Source organism: Artemia franciscana, chromosome 15 (genome assembly GCF_032884065.1).
Source record: "Artemia franciscana chromosome 15, ASM3288406v1, whole genome shotgun sequence".
Lineage (NCBI taxonomy): Eukaryota > Metazoa > Arthropoda > Branchiopoda > Anostraca > Artemiidae > Artemia > Artemia franciscana.
The window spans coordinates 6,274,568-6,297,404 of record NC_088877.1 but is presented as its reverse complement, the minus strand read 5'-3'; the positions used below and the strand labels follow the sequence as shown (position 1 = coordinate 6,297,404).

The 22,837-nt window shown below is 35.8% G+C and overlaps 1 protein-coding gene across 2 annotated transcripts in view; it reads right to left on the bottom strand.

The window, feature by feature from the left end:
* LOC136035984 (la-related protein Larp4B-like) overlaps window positions 1–22,837 on the bottom strand; it is a 77,387-nt gene that overhangs the window by 24,494 nt on the left and 30,056 nt on the right. For both annotated transcript variants that reach the window (XM_065717887.1, XM_065717888.1), the window contains exons 4-8: window positions 18,299–18,411; window positions 14,711–14,851; window positions 10,401–10,793; window positions 2,627–2,793; window positions 1,300–1,482 (exon numbers count right to left, since the gene is read on the bottom strand). In XM_065717887.1, the coding sequence (XP_065573959.1) occupies window positions 1,300–1,482; window positions 2,627–2,793; window positions 10,401–10,793; window positions 14,711–14,851; window positions 18,299–18,411 (997 nt within the window). The remainder of the gene's footprint in view (window positions 1–1,299; window positions 1,483–2,626; window positions 2,794–10,400; window positions 10,794–14,710; window positions 14,852–18,298; window positions 18,412–22,837) is intronic.

Here is a 22,837-nt window from a genome sequence, read left to right as displayed (position 1 = left end):
CCAAATCTGCAAGAAACGTCCTTACATATAAAAGTGATAATTTGGGGCTATAAAAAGCACCTACTCTCACCTTCCTCACTCTCAATTAGCCAAAGGAAATAACAACGAATATTAGGATCAATAAACCTGCGCACAAAGTGTGGGGAGGGAGGGGGTCTAAAAAGCCAAAGTACTGTCTGGGCATCTTCGTCGTTAGAAACATCCGATACATTCGACAAAAGTCACCTTATGTTCGGAGATCAAGCACCCCACTCTAAAATTTAGCTACCTATACACTTGTCAAACAAAAGGAAAAGAACGGGGATATTCCCCAGCCAGTGAAAATTTGGGACGAAGATGTCTCGAAGACAAAGTCAAAATAAAAATACACTTTAAAGTAGCAGACCAGGTCCCATTAGAAGCCAATCAGATATTTCTTTTATGAATTACTTTTACAGAGTGGTAAGAGACGGTAATTCCGAAATAAATAAATAAATAAATAAATAAATAAATAAATAAATATATATATATATATATATATATATATATATATATATATATATATATATATATATATATATATATATATATATGTATATGTATATATATATATATATATGTATATATATATATTTTTTATATTTATACGGAATATATATGGAATATTCCATATATATATTCCATATATATATATGGAAATATATATGTTATATTTCCAGCACTAATTTTTTGTTTTGTTATGAATTACTTTCGCAGAGTGGTAAGAGATGGCAATTCCAAAATAAATAAATTAATAAATAAATAAATATATATAGATAATTCGTGTAAATACCGAAAACGGTCTTAAAACTTTGAAATGTTCGTAATACTTTTTCCTTTTAGTATCTACAAGTAAATATATATTTGGACACTCAAAGTAAACTCACTTACCAAGATGTCAAACAACAAAAAAACCAAAGGACATTTTTCAAAAACTCTGAATTTAATTCAAACAGATTAATTAAACTAGTTGAACAGATTAATTCAATTAAAAAAGAATTTAATTCATACACACCGTTCAACCCTGATTACAGTGGGGATAGGGGAATGGGTAAATTTCGTCCCCTCCACCTAGAAAATTATGGGCCGCTCTCCAGAGGTTTTTAATATTTAAAATTACTTCAGTAACAAGTTCTTTGATAAGTAAGTACAGGCATAAAAATGAACCAATTTAATTCCATTACCGGAAATAGTCCCCTAAAATTCTAGTCCCATCAAGTTTTGTCCCATTCAAAACCTCCCTCACGCTTTTCAAGACTGGAAAATATGCCTCAAACTAACCTGTTTCGCTGAAATCCACCAGTTGAGGTATTTCTTTGATGCCTAATATTATTAGCTGGGTAATGATGGCCATTGGACATTGAAGAATTGGACCTCGGAGGTTGAGGTTCACTCTGACCGGTATGTATACCGGAAGAGTTGGGAACAGCACCAGAATTATTGAAACGTCCTTTTCCATTGATTCTAAAGGACAAAAAGGAGGTATAGTAGTCAACATATTAGTACTGGCAACCCTGGTCGTGGAAGAGCCCGAATGACATCTCAGTTTAAACGTCTTTCCAGACATGATCTCTACCACAGGGGTAATAAAGGCCATAAAAAAGAGAAAAGGGTAATATATATCTTAAAGACTAATGAGTCAACATAGTGTGGTAATACCAATGGTTGCCCTTTGTCGGCTTAGGACACAAACAATGGCGGATTTGTCCGGCCTTCAGAGTCCAAAAAGCAGCAAAAGGATACCGACGATTTGGCAATCCTGGTTCTATAAGAAATCGGAATAATAGTATAGCATAAATATCTATTTTATAGGCATACCTCTACCACAAGAGTAAAGACAGATGTATATATACACGAAAAGAGGATTATAATAGAGTACAATGTCTAAAAGGAGGATGTTACAGTATTTTACTACTATTTCTAAACCGCCGTAAATATATTTTTCCCCTTTTCCGAAATAATATCAAGATTCCAGATTGGATCTCCAACTAAAGTCCACCATACTTCTGGCTTAAAATTGTTTTCTATTTGATTCAAGAATATTCAATAGCCAATAAAAAATTGGATGATATCCCCCAACCACGTACTACACTCCCGGCCGAAAGGAGTAAATCAGGAGATCGGTACCTGTGCTACGCAAAAATTAGTTAGCATGCGAAAAGAGTTAGTTAGTTCGTTAATTAGTTAAAGAAAAATAACTTTTCATTTGATTATCTGTAGTCTACTTGGTAGTCTACAAAACTAAGTAGCCCATCTACTTATATCCACAGTTTTCGCAAATCGATATATCGATCTTATATCCATTTACAATTTTCACAAATTGATTTCTTCATATCATGTTTGGTAACAGTCCAACCGTTAAGTGTAAAATCGTGTCTAGATTATGAAATGGTAGATTAGATGCATAATTGACAGACAAGGCAAAATGAATGAAAATGAATTTTATGTTTTAAATAAAGTTTTTTTTTCATTTACACAAAAAGACGTTGTAACCCTTTAACTTAAATATTTTCAACTGATAAACTGATCATACTTCAATTTCATCTGATCACGTATATACATGTTTGAACAAGCACTCGAGAAAAAAAAAAAATCAAAATCTGCTTACCCGTTACGTCCTCTGTTATTGGCCATTCGGGGAGGATTAGGTCTAAAAGCAGATTGTGATGGCTGCAATCCATTCATTTGAAATAACTGCGTTACATCAAAATAAGTCTGGGGATTGGTGCCCCAGCCAGCAGGCAAAAGATTTTGATAAAATGGTGGCTGAGAATACTGAAATTGAAATACAAACTTTTACTGAAAAGAAAAAAATATATATACATATACCAAGATTGGTAAGGGGAGGGGAAGCAAGGAGAGGAGAGGTAAGGGATTGCTAAGAGTTGGTAAGGGGAGGGAAACAACATGAATTTGGCTTAAGGACTTATGAGCTCCAAGAAAATTTCTTCGCCTTTTTGGTGAGGTGGGGGGTTGGTAATGGAAGGTTTGTTTGGTAAGGGTGAGGAAGAACAATAACTTTGGCAGACAAGAATTGTCTTGTCTGTCTTTTCTTCTTAAATGCAATCCTTGAGTATACTAGATTTTACGTATACGTGAATTTTTGAGTCTACTGGGGAAATCTGAAAAGCACTTATAAAATACAAATATTTTGGACTTTCCTCTAAAACAAATTGATAATCAAATGCATATTTGTCTTAATTTAAGCAATATCTTTGAAAATAATACCAGTTGCAGTTCTGGCCTCTTTTGCGCCTGGGACAAAATTGAGTAGCCCCCCTCCCTGTTTCCCAAAAATTTTCAAGATAAATTTTAACAAAATTGTCACTTACTAACAAAATTTTCGTTACTACTACTAGATACTACTACTATTAAATACAACTCACAGCACCAAACTGCCCAAGGTCAACGCAGCTAGGCAATCTCATCCCCAACCCCAATCTATTCGAAGCTTCACACTTTACTTCCTCCCAGCAATTCCAAATTTCGTTTAAATCCTGTCTTATGACCTCTTCCCAATCAAATCTAGGATAAACTGCTTTTCGTTTGGCCTCAGATCGATGACCAAAGATAATAATCTCTAGCAATCTGTCATCCAAAAAACGAACCTAACCATCTTGGCCCTCTTTTCACTACACCCTCAACCACATTAGTCATGCAGCTTATTGTTCGGTATAGGCCTATGGTCAGTACCATAATTACTTAAAATTATCCCAAGAAATTCCTCTGGAAATAGTTCACAAACCTTCCTCAGCCTTTCGAAACAGCGCAAAAGCGTTGCAAAACATAACACCAAATCTCATTCAGCCTTTCGAAAAACCGTTTCAAAGCAGTACAAAACGAAACACCAAATCTTCTTCAGCCTTTCGAAAAACCGTTTCAAAGCGTTGCAAAACAAAACACCAAATCTTCTTGAGTCTTTCGAAACACCGTTCCAAAGCGGTACAAGACGAAACACAAATCTTCTTGAGCCTTTCGAAACACCGTTTCAAAGCGGTACAAAACGAAACACCAAATCTTCTTCAGCCTTTCGAAAAACCGTTTCAAAGCGTTGCAAAACAAAACACCAAATCTTCTTGAGCCTTTCGAAACACCGTTTCAAAGCGGTACAAGACGAAACACCAAATCTTCTTGAGCCTTTCGAAACACCGTTTCAAAGCGGTACAAAACGAAACACCAAATCTTCTTCAGCCTTTCGAAAAACCGTTTCAAAGCGTTGCAAAACAAAACACCAAATCTTCTTGAGCCTTTCGAAACACCGTTTCAAAGCGGTACAGAACGAAACACCAAATCTTCTTCAGCCTTTCGAAACACCGTTTCAAAGCGGAGCAAAACGAAACACTAAATATTCCTCAGCCTATTGAAACACTTTTAAAACGGTACAAAACGAAAATATACCTCACTAAATATACCTCAGCCATTCGAAACACAGTTTCAAAACGGTGCAAAAAGAAAACTTCAAATCTTCTTCAGTCTTTCGAAACACCGTTCCAAAGCAGTGCAAAACAGAACACCAAATCTTCTTAAGGTACAAAACAAAACACTAAATCTTCCTCAGCCTTTCGAAACACCGTTTCGACACGGTGCAAAACGAATAACCAAATGTTCTACTCTACTTTTTACTTCTTCACTCTCTTCTTTTTACTTCTTTACTTTCTTCAGTATGAATTTAGTATCTGAACTAAAAGGAACTAGCTTATGAACCTAATCGGATTACTTTTTGTACTGTATTGTGATTGCGCAATTAACTTGCGGACTTAATTGTGAGGGATTGCTCACTTCATACACAGTGAGTTATTATTAGTGTATAATTGAATATATTGGTGTTATCGCTGATTAAAAACTGTGATTAAGTTTGTGAATCTGCAGTATCTCGTCGGAATAAATGACGGGAAAAAAGCCCCTAAGGCTACCACCCGAGAAGGATACTCCCACTGAAACCCTTAGCCGGTCGCCATTCCGACCTACCTATAAAACTCTTCCTAGAACCCCCCCAACTACGCGATCCAAAACTGTTAGCCACTTGTCAGGAATTCAGGCCTTAGCCGAAACTACCTCTAATGAAAGAGGTGAGACGCCTGGCAAAAAGAGGAAAAAGGATGAAACTCGTTCACCAACGATAGTGCAACCCCTCTCTTCAAGTGTCCCAGAAACAAGTGCTAACGATCACCCCAATTATTATACTGTCTCAATCAAGAAAACCAATGGCCAACCCTTTTCAAAAGATCGAATAATGCAAATTAGGAAAGCCGTCTTTCTGATCACCAAGGTGAATTTTGAACTTGTTTTCAAGCAGGACGAGTCTATTGATATTTACTTTACGTCTTCTCAGGCGGCAGACCATGTCCTGTCAAAATCCAAAGAAATAATTCTTGATGGCTCAAAAATTTTAGCCACAAAAAAAGATGTGGAAAAGTTACACAAGTATGTGCTGTATGGTGTTGATACCAGTGTAAAAGTGGAGGAAATACAAACTGAACTAATAGATTCTTCAGGTCTTCTCATCAATCCTTCAACTGCTATAAGGCTTAGTTTAAACAAAGAAGGTTTTCTTCACCCTAGCCGTTCAATCCTCATTTCCTGCAAAGTTGAGCTAAGCGGAGAAATATTCTTGTACGGTATGTCTCTTTTTTACAAGATTTATAAGCCTAAGCCCCTACAATGCTCCACTTGTCTAGCCCACGGCCACAGCAAAAAACACTGCAAACAGTCCCATCCGTCTTGCCTTAAGTGTGGGAAAACAGGCCACGCAATTAGTGAATGCCCTGAGTCAGACCCTTTCTGCAGAAATTGTAACCGGAAGGGACACACAGCCCTCCAAAAACAATCTTGCCCAGCTCACCAAAAGCGAGTTGTAATCCTTAGAACATCTGATAAAATGAACCTACCCTACTCAGTTGTAGCTGCAAGAATCCCTTGGCAACCCACACCCCATCGGCCCAGTAGAAGCCAAGCAACAGTTGGTGTAGCAGATGCAAAGACAGTATCATTTCCAAAAGAGGCAAATAATGTTCATACTCAAGGTTCTAGTCATTCCCCCCATCCCTTACCTAAGTTTACTTCAACATCCTGCCCTCCAAAAGATTCATCTAAAAATAGCCAAGAATGGCAAAGGCTTGCAACTTATCTCACAGTCAGTCACTTAATTGAGGTTAGTAATGAAGCTGAGGAAACCAAAAATACTCTCAAGAAGAAAGCTATCACTAAACTCCTAGGTGATGACATATTAGAAACAGCTATGGCTCAATTATCCTCCATGAAAAAGGACATAGATTCCACATCAAAGCTAGTTAAGCCTGTAGACTCAACTGCAAATCAAATCAATGCAGGCTCTGAAATTGCCACAACCCCCAAGACGGTAATCGATGCCACTGCCCTAGTCAAAGGCAAGAAATCTAAGAAAAAAACGGCAAACTTTCCATCCCAGTCCAAAATTACCACCAATGATATTTCGTCGGCTGAAGAAGATTTCCAATATTCTAATCAAGGAGATGATGAAACTCAGACCACAATGGATGTTTAAATGTGCACCGTACAAGATTTTACGTTTCTCACGAATTTATCACTGTGTAATAATGTTGTTTTTAACTATTACGATGACCAAAATAATTTGCCCACCAGCCCCTTAGCTAGCCCCGATAGCCCTTTAAACCAAATTAACTGTGAATATCTCGACACTTTTGATTTTGTGAAAAATGTGAAACCTAAGCTAATGGAAGAGACCAAACTTAATGTAATTTGCTTTAACATCAGAAGTATACGGGATAAGTGGGCTAATTTTAAAGACTTAGTTTTAATTAATGGTTACTGCCCTTTCGACGTAATTGGAATAACGGAAACATGGCTTTCAGAAATTGATGATAAGAATGAATTTTCCCTCCCTGGTTTTCAAGCTATTCATATTGAAAGAAAATTAACCAAGTCCTCTGGCGGCATTTCTCTTTACATCCGGTCAAGTCTGAAATTCACCAGGCTATTAGACTGTGAATCCTTATTCTCGCAACCTATAAATAATAGATGCATTTATTCAATAATCGTAGACATAAGTGTTGACGAGAATTCTTTTATTTTTTCATTATTTTATAAGCCCCCCTCATTTCCGACCCCTTTCTTTTGTAACCTGTTTGATGATTTTTCTAGTTTTATTAATTTACCACAAAAGAAGGCAATAGTTTTTGGGGACTTCAATTGTAATTTACTAAATGTTAGCAATAATAATGATTGTGATACCTTCTTTGAAACATTCACCTCAAGTGGTCTTCTTCCCACAATCCTTTTTCCTACTAGAGTTGATCCTGTGAGGTCTACAGCTACTGTAATTGACAACATTTTTGTATCCACTTCCCTGGGAAACCACCTGTCCTCCAAAATAATATTTTCTGACCTGTCAGATCACTTTCCAATCTATCTCTCCCTACCCTCCCTACCAGCTACTCAACCCTCTAGAACTAAAACCCCTACGTATAATAGAATATATAATACTGTGAATATGAACAGGTTCACGGATCGTTTGAAATCCTTTGACTGGTCCAAGGTTTTGGATTGTCAGGATGTTAATTCAGCCACAAATGGTTTTACACAAGGACTGAGTGATCTTATCAGTTCAACCTTTCCAGTTCGTAAATCAAACCGAAAAACTAGCCATATACGCCCCTGGATGTCTAATAGCCTGATAATCTCTTCATACCGAAAAAATGACCTATATAAGTTAGCTTGCAAAACCAGTAACGTTATTGACCTGACTAATTATAAAAAATACAAAAATTTATATACCAAACTTGTCCGGGAAGCAAAAAAAAATTATTATTATTCGAAAATCTCTCATTGCAAAGGGAACTTGCAAAAAATTTGGTCAACAATAAATGAAATTCTTTCAAAAAAAAAGAAATTCAAGATCTGTACCTCTTAACCTTAAGGACATCAGTGGCAGATTAATTGACCCAAGTTCAGTACCGGATGCTTTTAATAATTATTTCACTAATATTCCAAATGCTAACTCCTGTTCCTTCTCCCAGTCAGTACAACCTAGCAAGAATCCTGGATCCATGTTTTTCTCTCCAACTGATCGTAAAGAGGTGCTTCAAGTTATCAAATGTCTCTCTAATAGTAGTACACCTGACTTCTTTGGCATAAGTAATAAGCTTCTTAGGACCGTATCTTCCTATGTTTGTGAACCCATTGTGCACATAGCAAACCTGTCTATGACCAATGGAGTCTTCCCAGAAATATTTAAATCAGCAATTGTTATCCCGATTCATAAAAAAGGCGATCCGTCTGAGATAAGTAATTATCGTCCAATCTCACTTCTCCCAGTTATATCTAAAGTGCTCGAGAGAATTATATTCCGACGTCTTTCTCCCTTTTTATTTGGGATTCATTCTTCAGATTCGTTGATTTCTCCCCATCAATATGGCTTCCGTTCCAAATTTTCAACTGCTCATGCACTAATAGACGCCACACAGTTTATACGTTCCCAACTTGACCTTAAAAATACTGTATTGGGCTTATTTCTGGACTTTTCTAAGGCCTTTGATATGGTTGATCACAGTGTTCTATTAAGTAAACTCAACAACTTAGGGATTCGTGGAGTTCCTTTCTCATGGTTTGGCTCTTATCTCTCTGGTAGAGTACAGAGTGTGAGTCTGGGCGGGTTGACTTCACATCCCCTATCTGTCCGAAGGGGCGTCCCACAAGGCTCTGTTCTTGGTCCAATACTTTTTCTCCTTTATATTAATGATTTGGTTACGGACCTGGGTCCATCAGTGCACCCAGTACTTTTCGCTGACGATAGCAACTTTTTCATCACCGGTCCTAATTTACCATCCGTTGTCGCCTCTACTCAAACCCTTCTGAATAGAGTAGAGGAGTGGTGTCTAGTTAACTGCATGACCATTAACATCAAGAAAAGTCAGGTTGTATTATTTCGAACCCCTTACAAAAAAAATGAAGCTCAGCAAGCACTTGGCCTAAAATATTCTACCAATCTCCTCCCACAGGTCGAAGTTGCCAAGTTTCTTGGTGTTCACATAGACTCCTCCCTATCATTTGCAACACACGTGTCCTACATCAGAGCCATAATTTTGCGACAGGTAAGTATGATTAATCGTGCGAATTATTTTCTTCCTCCCGATATCCTTGTCACCCTTTATTACTCTTTTATTTACCCATATATCTCATACTGTGGATCTGTTTGGGGCAACACTTTTCCTTCAGTTACCAATAAATTAAAATCTGCCCAAAACCGTGCCATCAAAGCAGTTTTTCGGCTGCCCCGACTATATCCCACCCAGGACTTGTACTCCGATTTTGGTATTATCCCTTTTGAACAAATCATCAAAAAATTAAATCTATACCTTGCATACTCCGCTTACCATAAAAATCTTCCTCCTCAATTATTATCTTATTTTAATATTAATAATTCTGAAGGCCTCTGTCTCCGTTCATCCAACCGTTCCTTCATTGTCCCCAAGTGTGTCTCTAGTTCCGCCCAGCGATCCCCCATTTATAAATCTATACTTCAATGGAATATAATACCCTCCAGTGTCGAGCTATCCACAAGTTTTCGCATGCTGTATAGCAATGTACTAAAATTTTGATATTATAACTCTCTAAATTCTTATTCAATTTGCTTTAGTTACTCATGTTTTCTCTTTTCTATTTTTTTCTCTCTTCTTCATTTTCAATTTTTTGTGGTTATGGTCCTCAACAAGTTCGCTTCCAGGATCTTTATTATTATTGGTGTTATATTGTAGTTTTATTTGAATAAATTGAATTGAATTGAATTGAATTGTACTCTACTTTTTACTTCTTCACTACATCCAAAATCTTTACTAACAACACTACCCAGGTAAGTGAAGCTATCCACTAAGTGATGGATCATCTTGTTGCCCAAAACCGCATCTTCACCTTCAGCTATTCCAAGTCTAAGTGACCTAATTTTCAAACCTATTCTTACACTCAAACTCTCGAAATCTTCCGGCATTCATTCGTTTTGCAAATCCAGGACACTCAAATCATTTGCACAATCCAAGCCTAGGAGTATTGAATTCCGATTTAATTCCATGCCGCGTTCCTTCAGATCAAGTCCATCAGAATGATCCATATAAATGGGGATAGATGACAACCCCTCTTAACTCCAAATCTCACACCAAGCAACTCAATCTCCCACAAGGATATTTTTCATATTTTAAAATACGAACAAAAAGGTATTTTTCGAAACAAAAAGGCACTCTTCTCGAAATGATACCCTTGGTTACTGAATATATTAAAACTTGCCCAGATATTTTTTCCTTTTTTAATGTCAAGACCCAGCCATCGAAGCGCAACTGCAATTACAAAACTTCCATTAAATACACAAGTTAAAAAATAAAAATAAAACTTACAAATAAATGTAAGGGTGAAGCGTAATTGGCAGGAGATAAATTCATTCCACTAACAGAAGCCAGTCCATTTTGCTGAGTTGCAGAATTTTTCTGCTGCTGACCACTGGCCCCCATGCTGACTGGTGTCTGCACAGAGGCATTCTCTACCAAAGGTGGCGTATTTGGAGTGCTGTAGCCTCCTCTCGATGTGGTGGCAGTGGGAGGAACAGGAGGCGGTCCTACCAAAGGACCAATCAAAACAGGCAAAGAAGCTGGGGCACCCATGGGCACAGGAACTGGTACAGGGACAGCAACCCCAGGTGGAAGTGCAGGTACGATAGAAGGACCAGAGGAGCTTGACACTGGGTAGCGATTCATTCCTTTGGCTTTTATCCTTGCCATAATAGGTTTGCCCTTAAAAAAATAAACTTTTTTAGATTGAAATTAAAAAAGGAACCGAATGCACAGCCGTCATAGCAGAAAATGAAATAAACTCCTAAATTCAAACAAAAAAAAAACAACAGGGAATTTTTTCTTAAGACAGTTGAACCTTAACCCTAAATGAATATTTCGATCCTATATCCAAGGGCCTTCCTCGGCAAAATAAAAAAATTTAAAGGAACTCTTATTGAAATACGACCATTGAAACTTCCTGAAGTAAGGATGCTAGGAATGTTATAAAAAGCTATTAGTTTTAATGGTCGGATTTTAATGTGAGTTTTTTTTTCATTTATTTTGCTGAAAACGAAATATAGGGTCAAAATATCCATTTAAGATTAAGGATCCACTGTCTTAAGAAAACGTTTTCTGTTGTTTCTACTTACTGTTTGTATTTATGATGGAAAGGCAGTGTGGTCTTCGTCGCTGTTTATGAAATAAACTCAATTAAATAAAACAAAAATATAAATCCAATTTATAGAGTCTACCCACAATCCAAAAGCAAGACAAAATCATAACAGTATGCAGTGCCTACCTTAAAATATAAACAAATACTTCGTTGTTGTACAGCATAAATAGGCCCAAGATAAACACAGCCTCGGCAGAGGAGCGAATTCACAAAAATGTAAGTGGAGAAAGGCCAAGGTTTTGTTTTAATTTTCTTAGGAAGACTTAAGAAAGGTATTTTTCAAAATCGGAGGGGGGGGGGGGCAATTTCATTTTTTTTTTCTTTTTTGATGAAAATACGAAGTTACTTTTCAAAATCTAGGATGGGTGGTATTAAAATCCCCAACTGACACAACCGAGTATGAGGTAACGCTTTAAATTCGCAACAATTAAATAAATCAAATCAGAAATAAGTCCTTTCATGGGTATTTTACTAGAGAAAATGCAACATAGGTGGGACTCGACCCCTCCCAAACAGATAGACTGCTGAACTAAAATAAATTTAAAAGAGTATATGGTTGTAACGAGTGAGTTAAAGAAATGACTTAAATGGCTTTAAGAAAAATTTATTATTTTAAGATATATAAATAAAGATATGTAAAGTTGCACAAACCCGCTGCACAGATAGATGCGTACGGTGTGGTTATAACATCCTCCAGGAGTTCCAAGCAAAGCCAGGATATTGCATTACCGAAGTATTGTTGGCAAAAAAGCTTTTTTTTAGTGGTCATAGTTGGAGTTCAGTATAAGAAGTTCGTAATATAAGGGGGGAGGGAGTAATTATGTTGGAGTGGTCTCAAGGGGTAGTGTTCGTCTTTTAGTTTATTTTCCCATCAAGTACTTAAGTCAAGCTTCAAATAATAGTTTGATTTTTGTTTTTCTTCGCTGTTTATCGTATTTGTTTTTGTTTATTTATTTATAATACTCCGTACTTTGTGTTTTTTATACTTTACGGGTAATAAAGTTCATTCATTCATAATGGTAAGCTCTTCTTGTGGTAAGCTGACAATCCATTTAAAGTCTTCAACATTATTGAAGGTAACTTTTGAAGTAGGCAGTTTTCGTTTTGAGAGTTTGGTTCTTAATATAAACCAGGCATACACTACCCGATCCCTATCATTGCTAGCCTTCCACCACCGATGGTACAGTTTTAATAGCAGTAAAATAGTTTCAATAGTAGTAGGATCCGTCGAATAAATCACCGTCGAATAATCGCTTCGAATAAATCAAATATTCCAAAAGGTCGAATGCCAAGATCACTTGTTGACGACTTGGGTATCGGTCGGGGTGTTGTAAACGGTAGAGCAGTAATTTACACTGAGATCTGCCGAGACTAAGCCTACGACCGGGAGATTTGTCTTGCCAGCGGGCCAAGTCCCCCAAATTCACTTGAATGAATTCAGTGTTGGTCGTGAGGCGTGTGTTTGTAAGAGAGTTACGGGTGAGGAGAAAAGGACTGAGAAAGGAAGGGGGATCAACCTATCCCATTGGTTGGGTAGCGGAACTTAGGTTGACTCGGGCGAGAGTGTCCAGACTGGGGAATTTCTTGACACGGACAGTGAATGGGAATAAAAGCAAGACATTATGCGTAGGTTGCATTGCTTCTGGTGATAACAGGTTAGTGTTCTGCAGTGAGCTTTCCGAAATGAATTGATTTTTTTTTATATCTTCCCACCTACATCTTTCGGATTCCCTGGCTGTTGAGCATTAAAAAGATACAGTGCAATAGCCGATCATTAAGAAATCCTTGGTTGACCGCAATAATCCTTCCAAATCTCTTTTCCAACCTCCCCGGCCTCCAACCAATCCGACCTCTTTTTGCTCGTAAAAATCCGCCTGGAATGTCTTAATTATAATATATTTTTTCCTCAATGTTTAATTCTATTCGTTGCATTCGTCGGCTTCTGGGTTTTCTGGCTTCAACGTAAGTGACATCTAACAATCGATTTTTAATATATTTCTATTTTTAAATGGAAAACTTCGGCTTCGTCTCGATAAAGTGATAAAATGAATTGATCCTCCAATTGCCATTCTAAACCGGGGGTTGTATGCAGGGGAGAGGGATATATCTATATTTATCTATATATCTCTATGTTTATATAATATTTATTTAGTATATTAATTTTACATATTGTATTTAGAGATATTGTATATATCTCTATATTTATCGTAGACATCGGCTTCTGGGTATTAGCCAACTTCGGGTAGTGACCCATCGTATCGTGACATATACGTTTTGATGATAACAAGTTTCGGATTTAATTTCAGTGTTTTGAACCGTCTTATTCTATTTGTTTTTTTTAAGCATTTTTAAGCAATGCACCGATTTGTTCACTCATTTCATAAAACGTATGTATTTAACGTATTATTATTAAATGGCTTTTTTATTTCATTTATTTATTATATTCCAATTCTTCTATTGATCATTTAGCAATAAGTATTTAGTTTCAGTGTTTTGAAGCTTGTATTATTTTTATGATTTGTTTAAGCTTTTTCACTTCCTTTAATATTTGTTATATACGAATTATCCAATTTTTTATTTGACGCATTGGTTTTTTCGGGTATTTATTTTTTGCTGATTTCGTAAAAACGTAAAACATATTTTACGCAAAATCCAAGTTCATTGGTTTTACTTGAAGGAATCATCACACGTCAAACTTTACTTTAGTTTTTCTTATCGTTTGATTCTTCGACCTTATATTTCACTGAATAATAAAAGTAATAATAATAAAATGAAAATAATATTAAATAACATATAAAAAATGAATAAAAAATAATAGAATAATAATAATAAATAAATAGTAAAAGAATAATAAAAGAAGGATTAAGTCGATTTTGCCTGTTTGACCTATTTAATTTAAAGCATTTATCTTTCACTATGTACTAATACAAGCATATGGTTAGTAATCACTTCTGAAAAACATTCTTTGATATGTTAAAGGAATTATTGTTAAAAATTAAAAATAATTTGTACCCAATACGATTACTAACCCAACCTGTTTAGAGTAAATAACTTTATTAATAAGTATTTTTACAAAATTTTATTAAGTTGAATAAACTCCTTTTACTACTTCCTGATTTTCTTACTCGACAATTTTTACTTCCTATTTTTACTATTGAATAAGTTACTAAGCCCCTTTTTACTACTTTCAATACTATTTATTAAACTGAATTAAAATAAAAACCAAACATAAGTAAAAAAAAACAATAATAATAAATAAGAATAATAAAAGTGGAACTAAGTCAATTTAATAATATTTTAGTTACTAACATTTGTTTATATCTGACATAGATATAATATTTACGAGTTATGAAAAAAAATATGAGTTATGAATAGTTTTTTTTCAATTTTCTTTAATAATAATACTAATAATATTCAATTCAATAATAAAATCAAAAAGTGAAAAAAAATTTAAATTGAAAAAATCAGAAAACAATTCACTTACCTTGAAATTTTGCACCACTTCCCTGAGATACTTGTAAGCCATTTGGGCATCTTCGTCATTGTCAAATGTAATATACCATGAATTATTGTGAGCAAATTCACAAGATATTACTTTGGGACACAAGTCATTCTCAAAAAGCGCCTAAAATGAAAATAAATTTTGACTACACAAAAACCCCAATCAGAAATATTGCACAGAAATACAACTATTAAAACTTATATTACTATTTAAGTATTAAACTGTTAACAGCTTAACTATTTAATTTAACGACTTGACTTAACTATTTAACATCACAACTTAACTGTTTAACTTGACAGCTTATTGCAGCAGAAACCCAGCTGGCGGTATACTTTACCATTAGCCGTTCTCGGCGCATTTCCCCGCCCCCCTGCTGGAAAACTTTCCCACATGCAAAAATGAGCAGCCAAAAAGAAAGTAAGACAAATAAAAAAAGAATAATTGAAATATTCCACTTACATTCCATAATTTTAAAATTTGTATTTAAACTAATTCTTCGTCCGTGTTATTGGCGGGGGGGGGTTGAGTTATCATAGCAGGATAGGATAAAGGTTAAAGAAAGTAATTTAAAAACATGAAATCAGAATCAACTGCAGAAGAGTTGTCTGATGATGAAAGTGCACAGAGACAGTAGGCTGAGACTAAGAGTTGCGAGTAGTTACTTCAGTGGACTTGCGCAACTACCGACTAGACGTGTCACTAGCCAAAATGTTTGGAGGGAGAATAGATTTTACCAACTGGCTGATCATGTTGCCGACTAATTTAGGTGATATTACTATGAAAATCACTTTTAAAAAAACAACAACAAATAACTAAGTATCTGTGATCTTTCTTCTGGGGAAAAATCTTATATTTTTAAGCCCATATACCCCATATATTTAAACCCATATACCATTAAATGACGTGATTTTCATTACGATCACTTACCTTTTTGGGGATGTTTTCCCCTTTTATTGAAAATCAGGGAAATTTCATCAGACTCGTGGCGTGTGGTGTGCAACATTATACTTAATGAAATTTATATATTTGAAATCCGCATAAAAACCTATTCTTTTGATGTATTAACTGTTATCAAAATTTCTTTTTTTAGAGTTTGGTTACTATGTACCCAAGTAGCTTCTTACAGTTCGTTAGCACCAAATGTTTATTCTAAACCCCTGATTCCCAAGCGCAGGACCTACCGGTAGGGGCATAGCAATATTTTGGTGGGTCATGGGAAGGTGTACTAGGTGTACTAGTAGTACTAGTGCTACTAGTACTAGTGATACTACTACTTTAGAGCCATAATTTGAAAAGAAAATATTTTTCATGAGAACGATGTCACTTTCATATGCCTTTAAAGAGCTAAGAAGATACTTGTTAGTACTGCGATGATGTCGTACATTGTATAAAAGGTGTTGCATTAAGAAACTATTTTTCATTAGCATAAAATATGCCTAGAGGACGAACCAAAAAGTACCTTTTAAGCATCCTCCAGGTCAATACACGTACAGTTTTAAATATTACAAGGGATTCTAGAAATGTTTATGTGGGGAATGGCCCAAAATCAGTTGGAAACCACTGTTCTACACTATATATTTTACAAGCATTTTGGAATAAAGGGGGAGAATGGTCCATAATCCTTTCTTTTCTTCATTCTTTTTTGTATTTATTTCTCTTTGTCTGTTCAATTTATACCTATGGAATTTTCCAGGGAGGAATTATCGAGAGGGAATCTTCAGGGGGGAGGAAGGAATTTCATGGGGTAAGAGAGTATTTTCGAATGGAAAGGGGAATACGCCAGAAACTGTCTTTATTGGCTTAACTCCTCGAGGGAGAAGACATTGCAACAGATTGTTTATAACCGGATTTTCCGGTTCGATTTTCCTACAGAGGATAATTGTCTATTTGAGGTACATAGTCCATCCCGTTAAAGTCATCACTGCCAACTTAGTCTATTATCGGGACGACTTGGCCAATATAAACTGTCCTCAAATAAATTTCTCAAAGGGTGTTATAGAGGATGATTGTCTATTTGAGGTAAATAGTCCATCCCGTTAAAGTCATCACTGCCAACTTAGTCTATTATAGCGACGACTCCGCCAATGTAAAATGCCCTCAAATAAATATTTCTAAAGGTGTTTTAGAGGATAATTGTCTATTTGAGGTATATATCCCATCGCATTAAAGCCAGCATTGCCAATTTAATTTTAATTAAGACAATGAATTGTCCAATTCATAATTAGCAAATGCGGATATTTATATAGTGGGAGATCCGTTTCTAAGCCCAAAACAAGTCTAGTCAAAGCGCCTGAATTCGTCAGTCAAAATGTCAATACGATAGTTGTCTTTCAACGTTACACAGTTCCAAGTCACAATTTTTATATTCGAAGTCTAATTCATATTTTCGAAGTCGTAATAGTCTGAAGAATGTCAGTGGGTCCCATCATTGTAGATCAGGGACTCGCAACTTCTCAGATCCAAGTACAGCAATTCAGCCTAAATGGCATTTCACAACTTCATCTATGTAAAGCACTCTTAAAAGCCAATCACTTTCCAGGTAGGGTATTAGATATTGTATTTAATCACAAAACATAATTTTGTGGATGGATGTAAAAACAATAGGAATTAATAATGTCATTATAAATGGAACTTAAAAAAGTTTCTCCAATGTCTCTATTGAGGGCAAGCTTTAGGCGAATGTGCTTCTTTGTTTCAACTACCTCCCTGAAAACTTGCATAAAACCTTTAACAGGGGCAATAATGGAGGTATCATCAAATAATATGATTTGGGTTGTCATAGACATGTTGAGCCACGGCGGAACCAAAAGCCTAAGGTCTTTGGCGTAGCCTCGTGGCTTGTCGATTCAGGATCAGTGTTCCGATAACCTCTTCCCTATTTACTGTTGCGTTCTACCAACATAAAAACAGCCAAAAAACATGGAAATCTACAAACACCACTACCCAGTGGTAGTGGTATTTTTATATTGGTCCCATCATTTTTAAATTTCGATCGTTTCGTCGATCGTGTATTTTTCAACCAGATACAATGTCTGATAATGCTCTACCTGGAAAGTGGGTAGCTTTTAAGAGTGCTTTACAGAAGATGAGATTGTGAAATGCCATTTAGTTTTGTATTTTTATCCATTTCCCCTTTCATCATTACTGGGAAAGGGCCATTTTATTTTATTTTTGTGTTTTGTTTTAAGGTTTGGTTTTCTCTCTTCTTCGCCATTTTATATTTTGTCGCGCTGAAATATTTGAAAATTGGCAATTCTAATACCAAAATCCATTGTTGTTGTATCTTAAGTGCCCAAACAGATGATACTGGTGATCATACCTTATGTTTCCCCTTAAGTTTTAGAATCCTTGCAAACCCTGCTGACAGTGGAATTAAAATACTACTGTCAAAAGGAAAAACAAATGAAAAAAAGTGAATAATTAAAATACCATTAATATAATATAATTAAATAAATAAATGATTAATTAAATTATTAATTAATTAAGTATTAATAATTGTTGATTATTATGTATTAATTAATAATTAATTAATATAATTAATTAAATACTTAAATACTATTCTAGTCATACCTTGACTTCATCAATGGGAGTATCATCGGGTATTTCTCGTAAAATAACGATGCATCGTTTATGATTCGGACGAACACGCAATCCTTCTGCATCTACTTGAAGATTTGGCGACTCTGAAACGAAATAATACATTATCAGTGCGATCTCTTAATTAGTTGTTCTTTATAGTTGTGTTCGAATTATCGCTCGTTCGATGATTTAGGACTATTGCTTTGATACGATCACCCCTGGGGAAAAAAATAAGTATGCATAACTATCCATCTCCGGTAAAATACAAAATTTAGTAATTTTGTCGAAGTTACTGTTCTCAGACAAATTTAATTTCACTGTATACATCAAGAAAATATCCTTTCGAGGATGTTTAACCACTTTTCAGACATTTTTGAGTTTAGTAAGTTTAGAATCAATTTTGAAATTGGTTTGGTTGTGGTGTTTTTTGTAATTAGTTTTGCATTTACTTTCGATCTCTCTTGACAAAGGTTTCTACCTTTAGGTTTTTACACAAAGGTGTTTAAAAAGGTTTTACACAAAGGTTTTTACACAAAGGTGTTAACAAGCTTATGGCTTGTTAGCACCATTTGATTTGTAAACAGGAACTGTTTGATACACAGCTCTCTTAAACACGGGGGTGGTTCCTTGGTAAATTGTACTGCTTATTCCCCCAGATCTTGGGGAAAAAGAGTTAAGACTAAACTTTTCAGAAAGCATATTAGAAAGTGTATACCCTCAGAAAGTATGTTAAGCTTACATAGTATTATTGTTTAATAGGTTAAGGTTAAAGCATTGAGGTCTAATGCCTAGAGTGTATATACCCTAATCGGTTTTAATAAGTCCCAATTTCCGTTTAGACCACTAATCAAGTGTTCTAAACCTTTAAGAGGCTCTTATTAGCTTCTCTTCTCTATAGACTTTGAAAGCCACGGCGATTTGAAAAATCACCAAACCCAAGGATTTTTTATGCGTGAATGTTAGGATGTTGCTAAATTCAGTGACATCTTTATACTTTATCAGTTAAAACTGGGAAAACCTGAGTGGTACCAGGGTACTATTACATACTTCTTAAAATGAATCGGTCAGATTTAATTAATAAAAAAGTAATAAATAAAGTTTAAAACACTGCTCTGTGACGAAACGCACGGCACAAAAACGAAATATTTTTCATCAACATTAAGTACAGCTCCCACTTCGCTCTCCGACACAACCACACACCTCTTCAGTAAATAAAAAAAATCAATTTAAGAACAGGGTTTCTCCCTTTTTTCCCATTAAACAACCCCCATACCTATTTGAAATAACAAAAAGAATTCAGTTAATATTCACAAAAAAATCTAAACTTCATCGAACATAAATTATCATAAACTTTAGATCACCAGCTAAATATTTCTTTAAGTTATTTTTGAAAGACCCAAGAGAACTCCAATATCTCAGATCCAATGGAAGCATGTTCCACACTTTAGCACATCCGGGGAAAAATCAGAAAGCACTCTTGGGACTCGTCCCACTTAAAGGTCAAAAGAAGTGTCTGTATTTCGATCCTGTTATTCAGAAATCAATCGAAGCAGATCGTAGAAAGAAGATGGAAGTGATCAAGAGAAGAACTTTACGCTGGTGGATTGAATCAAGTCTCTTCAGAACAAATTTGCTTTCACTGTATCTCTTTATTTTCTATTTAGAAACACATGAAATTGACATAACTTACTATTCAAACTATGGGTAAACCATTGCGAACTCAGTAGACGACCGCTTGCGCCCCCCCCCCCCCGCCCAATTACTTTAGACATTGTCCATTCCATAAAATCACCCCATGAGGTATCCCAAGCATACACTTACGCAGGAAGCGGCCTTCCGGCCCATGCCTCCCACCCCGAAAACATAATAATGCTGCAATTTTTCTAACTTGATAAATCTTCTATATGGTTTATTTATTCTTGAAATCCATTTAATCATACACTTACGCAGGAAGCGGCCTTCCGGCCCATGCCTCCCACCCCGAAAACATAATAATGCTGCAATTTTTCTAATAATTTGATAAATCTTTTATATGGTTTATTTATTCTTGAAATTCATTTAATTTCCCCTCTCCCCGACTAATAGATGGAGGGAGCAAATAATTGCAAGTACTTAATATCAGGTACTGTTTCAAATATTTGAAGAAGCGGTTTTCTGGGGGAGGGGGTAATTGTTGAAGAAATTCATTTGATAATTTGAATAAGAAGTGCCCAGAATTTTGGAACAGTTTAGAATTTCTGGAGAAACCAAGGCCTTCCTATTGGGTACTTTCTTGGTCAGGGAATATTCTCAGGGAGCTTGCCAATTCATGGATAGAATAAGAGTACAATTGCCTATTTAAAGCGATTCTATTTTGAAGATATAGACATTCATAAGTTACTAGCTATGTCACTAGGTGTAATTGCCCATTCATTGACATTATCATTGGCATTCATTGATCATTGACATTGTTTAAAGAAGTATTACGTAAGTGATGTTACACAAGTGACTGACATGAAAGAGAATCTTCAATAAAAAGGATTACAGAAGTTATTAGATATAACTATAAATTATAGTTATTGACATTATTGATAGCAATTTTAAATAGCTGACATAGACTTGTTATATAAATAAATGCCATTAATGACGTCACTTAAGTGGTATGCATTAGAAGAGGGTCGTTCATTTTGAATTCATGTCTGGTATTTCTGCACTGGGTGAAAAACACAAAAATCAGAGATGAAAAGTCATATATCATAGAAGTAAGATCTTAGCACTTGCATCAAGCATACAACGGACCTGGTATTTTACATACACAAAGCTACTTATTTTTCAAGATTTTCCCTTTCATTAGATGCGTCTTACCAGAACAACTAATTGATATGTTATTTACTTTAAAACTTGTTGGTAACCAGGGCAACAGAGAAGGAGCTCTTTGTAATGATCAAAAAATCAAGCCTGATCATTAAAACCTGTATTCATACAAGTGTTTGTCATTAAGCAAAATTGGCGTCACCTTTTGGCGGGTTCCACTTGGCCCCAAAACATGTCTCCTTCGGTTATTCCCTTCCCACTCTATATGATATCAGGGCCATATGATATATATGATATCTATATATGATATCAGGGCCAGGTCAGCACAGTAAGAAACTCCCTTTCTTACTTAATATGTGACTGACAAATAAATTGCTGAACTGCTGCCATCTTATTTTTAACTGCAGTATTTTTTTAGGATAAGATGCTAAGGTACACTCCGGCCCACATATGCTTGTCTACTTTTCTCTCCTTTTTAGATACACTGTAACTAAAGTTTCAGAGTCATATCTTCACTACAATGAACCATATTTACAACTACTGAAGTCGAGATACGATATAAATCCTCCCTCCCCTATGTTAGTCGACATGACAACAGAGGGTTTTATTACTGAATTCTCCTTCACAAAACAAACAACAGCTGGAGTCAAAACAGCCTTTTTTCAGTTTTTAAAAAGTTTTAAAACCATATCTTCTTTATAGCCTTTTACTTGCTGGTTTTTATCATTTACTGGCTTGTTGTTTTGTTTTTGACAAAAAGAGTTTTTTAATTCTTCTTCTTTCTTTTCAAGTCCACATTTAAAATGATGATTGAGCAACCACAAAAACAGTTGTTCCTCCATCTACTTGCAATTTATTACGTGGGCATAGTTGGCTTATGACTCAAGTTACAGGTGCATAACATGCGTACAGAGTTAATCCATCTGAGCAAGTTTTAGCATCGTTCACTACTCAATAGGTTACATTAATTGTGTTGTTGTTTTATACGTGACACGGACTTGGAAAGTTTCAGGATCACGTCCCCTCTGCAACCCTGGGTGATCAGGTTCAGCTGTCTTCTTATTAGCTAGCATTTATCCTTATTGTCATGGATCATTTTTACGACTAGAACTATCGCCGAAGTCCATACAACAGATATCGTACGGTCCTTTCGTCGGTTAGCTATTAGCAATGAATATTAATCAGCGATTTAAAGCTATTTCAGGTGGGAGGAGGGGTGTACGGAAAATAAAACGCACCAAAATTTTGGTTGTTTGCATTTTGTGATGTTTGAAGTGTCGTGCGATTTTTTGTTGGAGGGGGGGAGGGTCAAACACTGTAACCTCCCCCTGGACACTCCCTTGGGTTTCAGACTATTCTTCGAAATTGGCATTAAAAAATGACAGAATAACAAACAAAAAGAGAAAAAGCTAAAGATTGTCATCGAAATGTTAGTAATTTCCTCTCTTCAAAAAAAAATGAGTACTGCTGTTTAGGGGCCTCCCCCAGGCCACTTAGCGTGTCCCCAGGTGGCGATAGGGGAATGCCCTACAGATATGAAGGGTACCTCCATAGGAGGTATGGACCAAGGGGGGACCTTGTCCCTGGGTGTCCATAATAGAAACTGGGGCACCCTCGTTCAGGGCCATAAATACAGGTGGAAGAGGAAGAAGGCCTCTCAAATGCACACTCAACAGGGCCCACCGGCGTGTCTACCCGCCCCACGAGTTACAAACCTTCTCCCAGTAAATGGTTAAG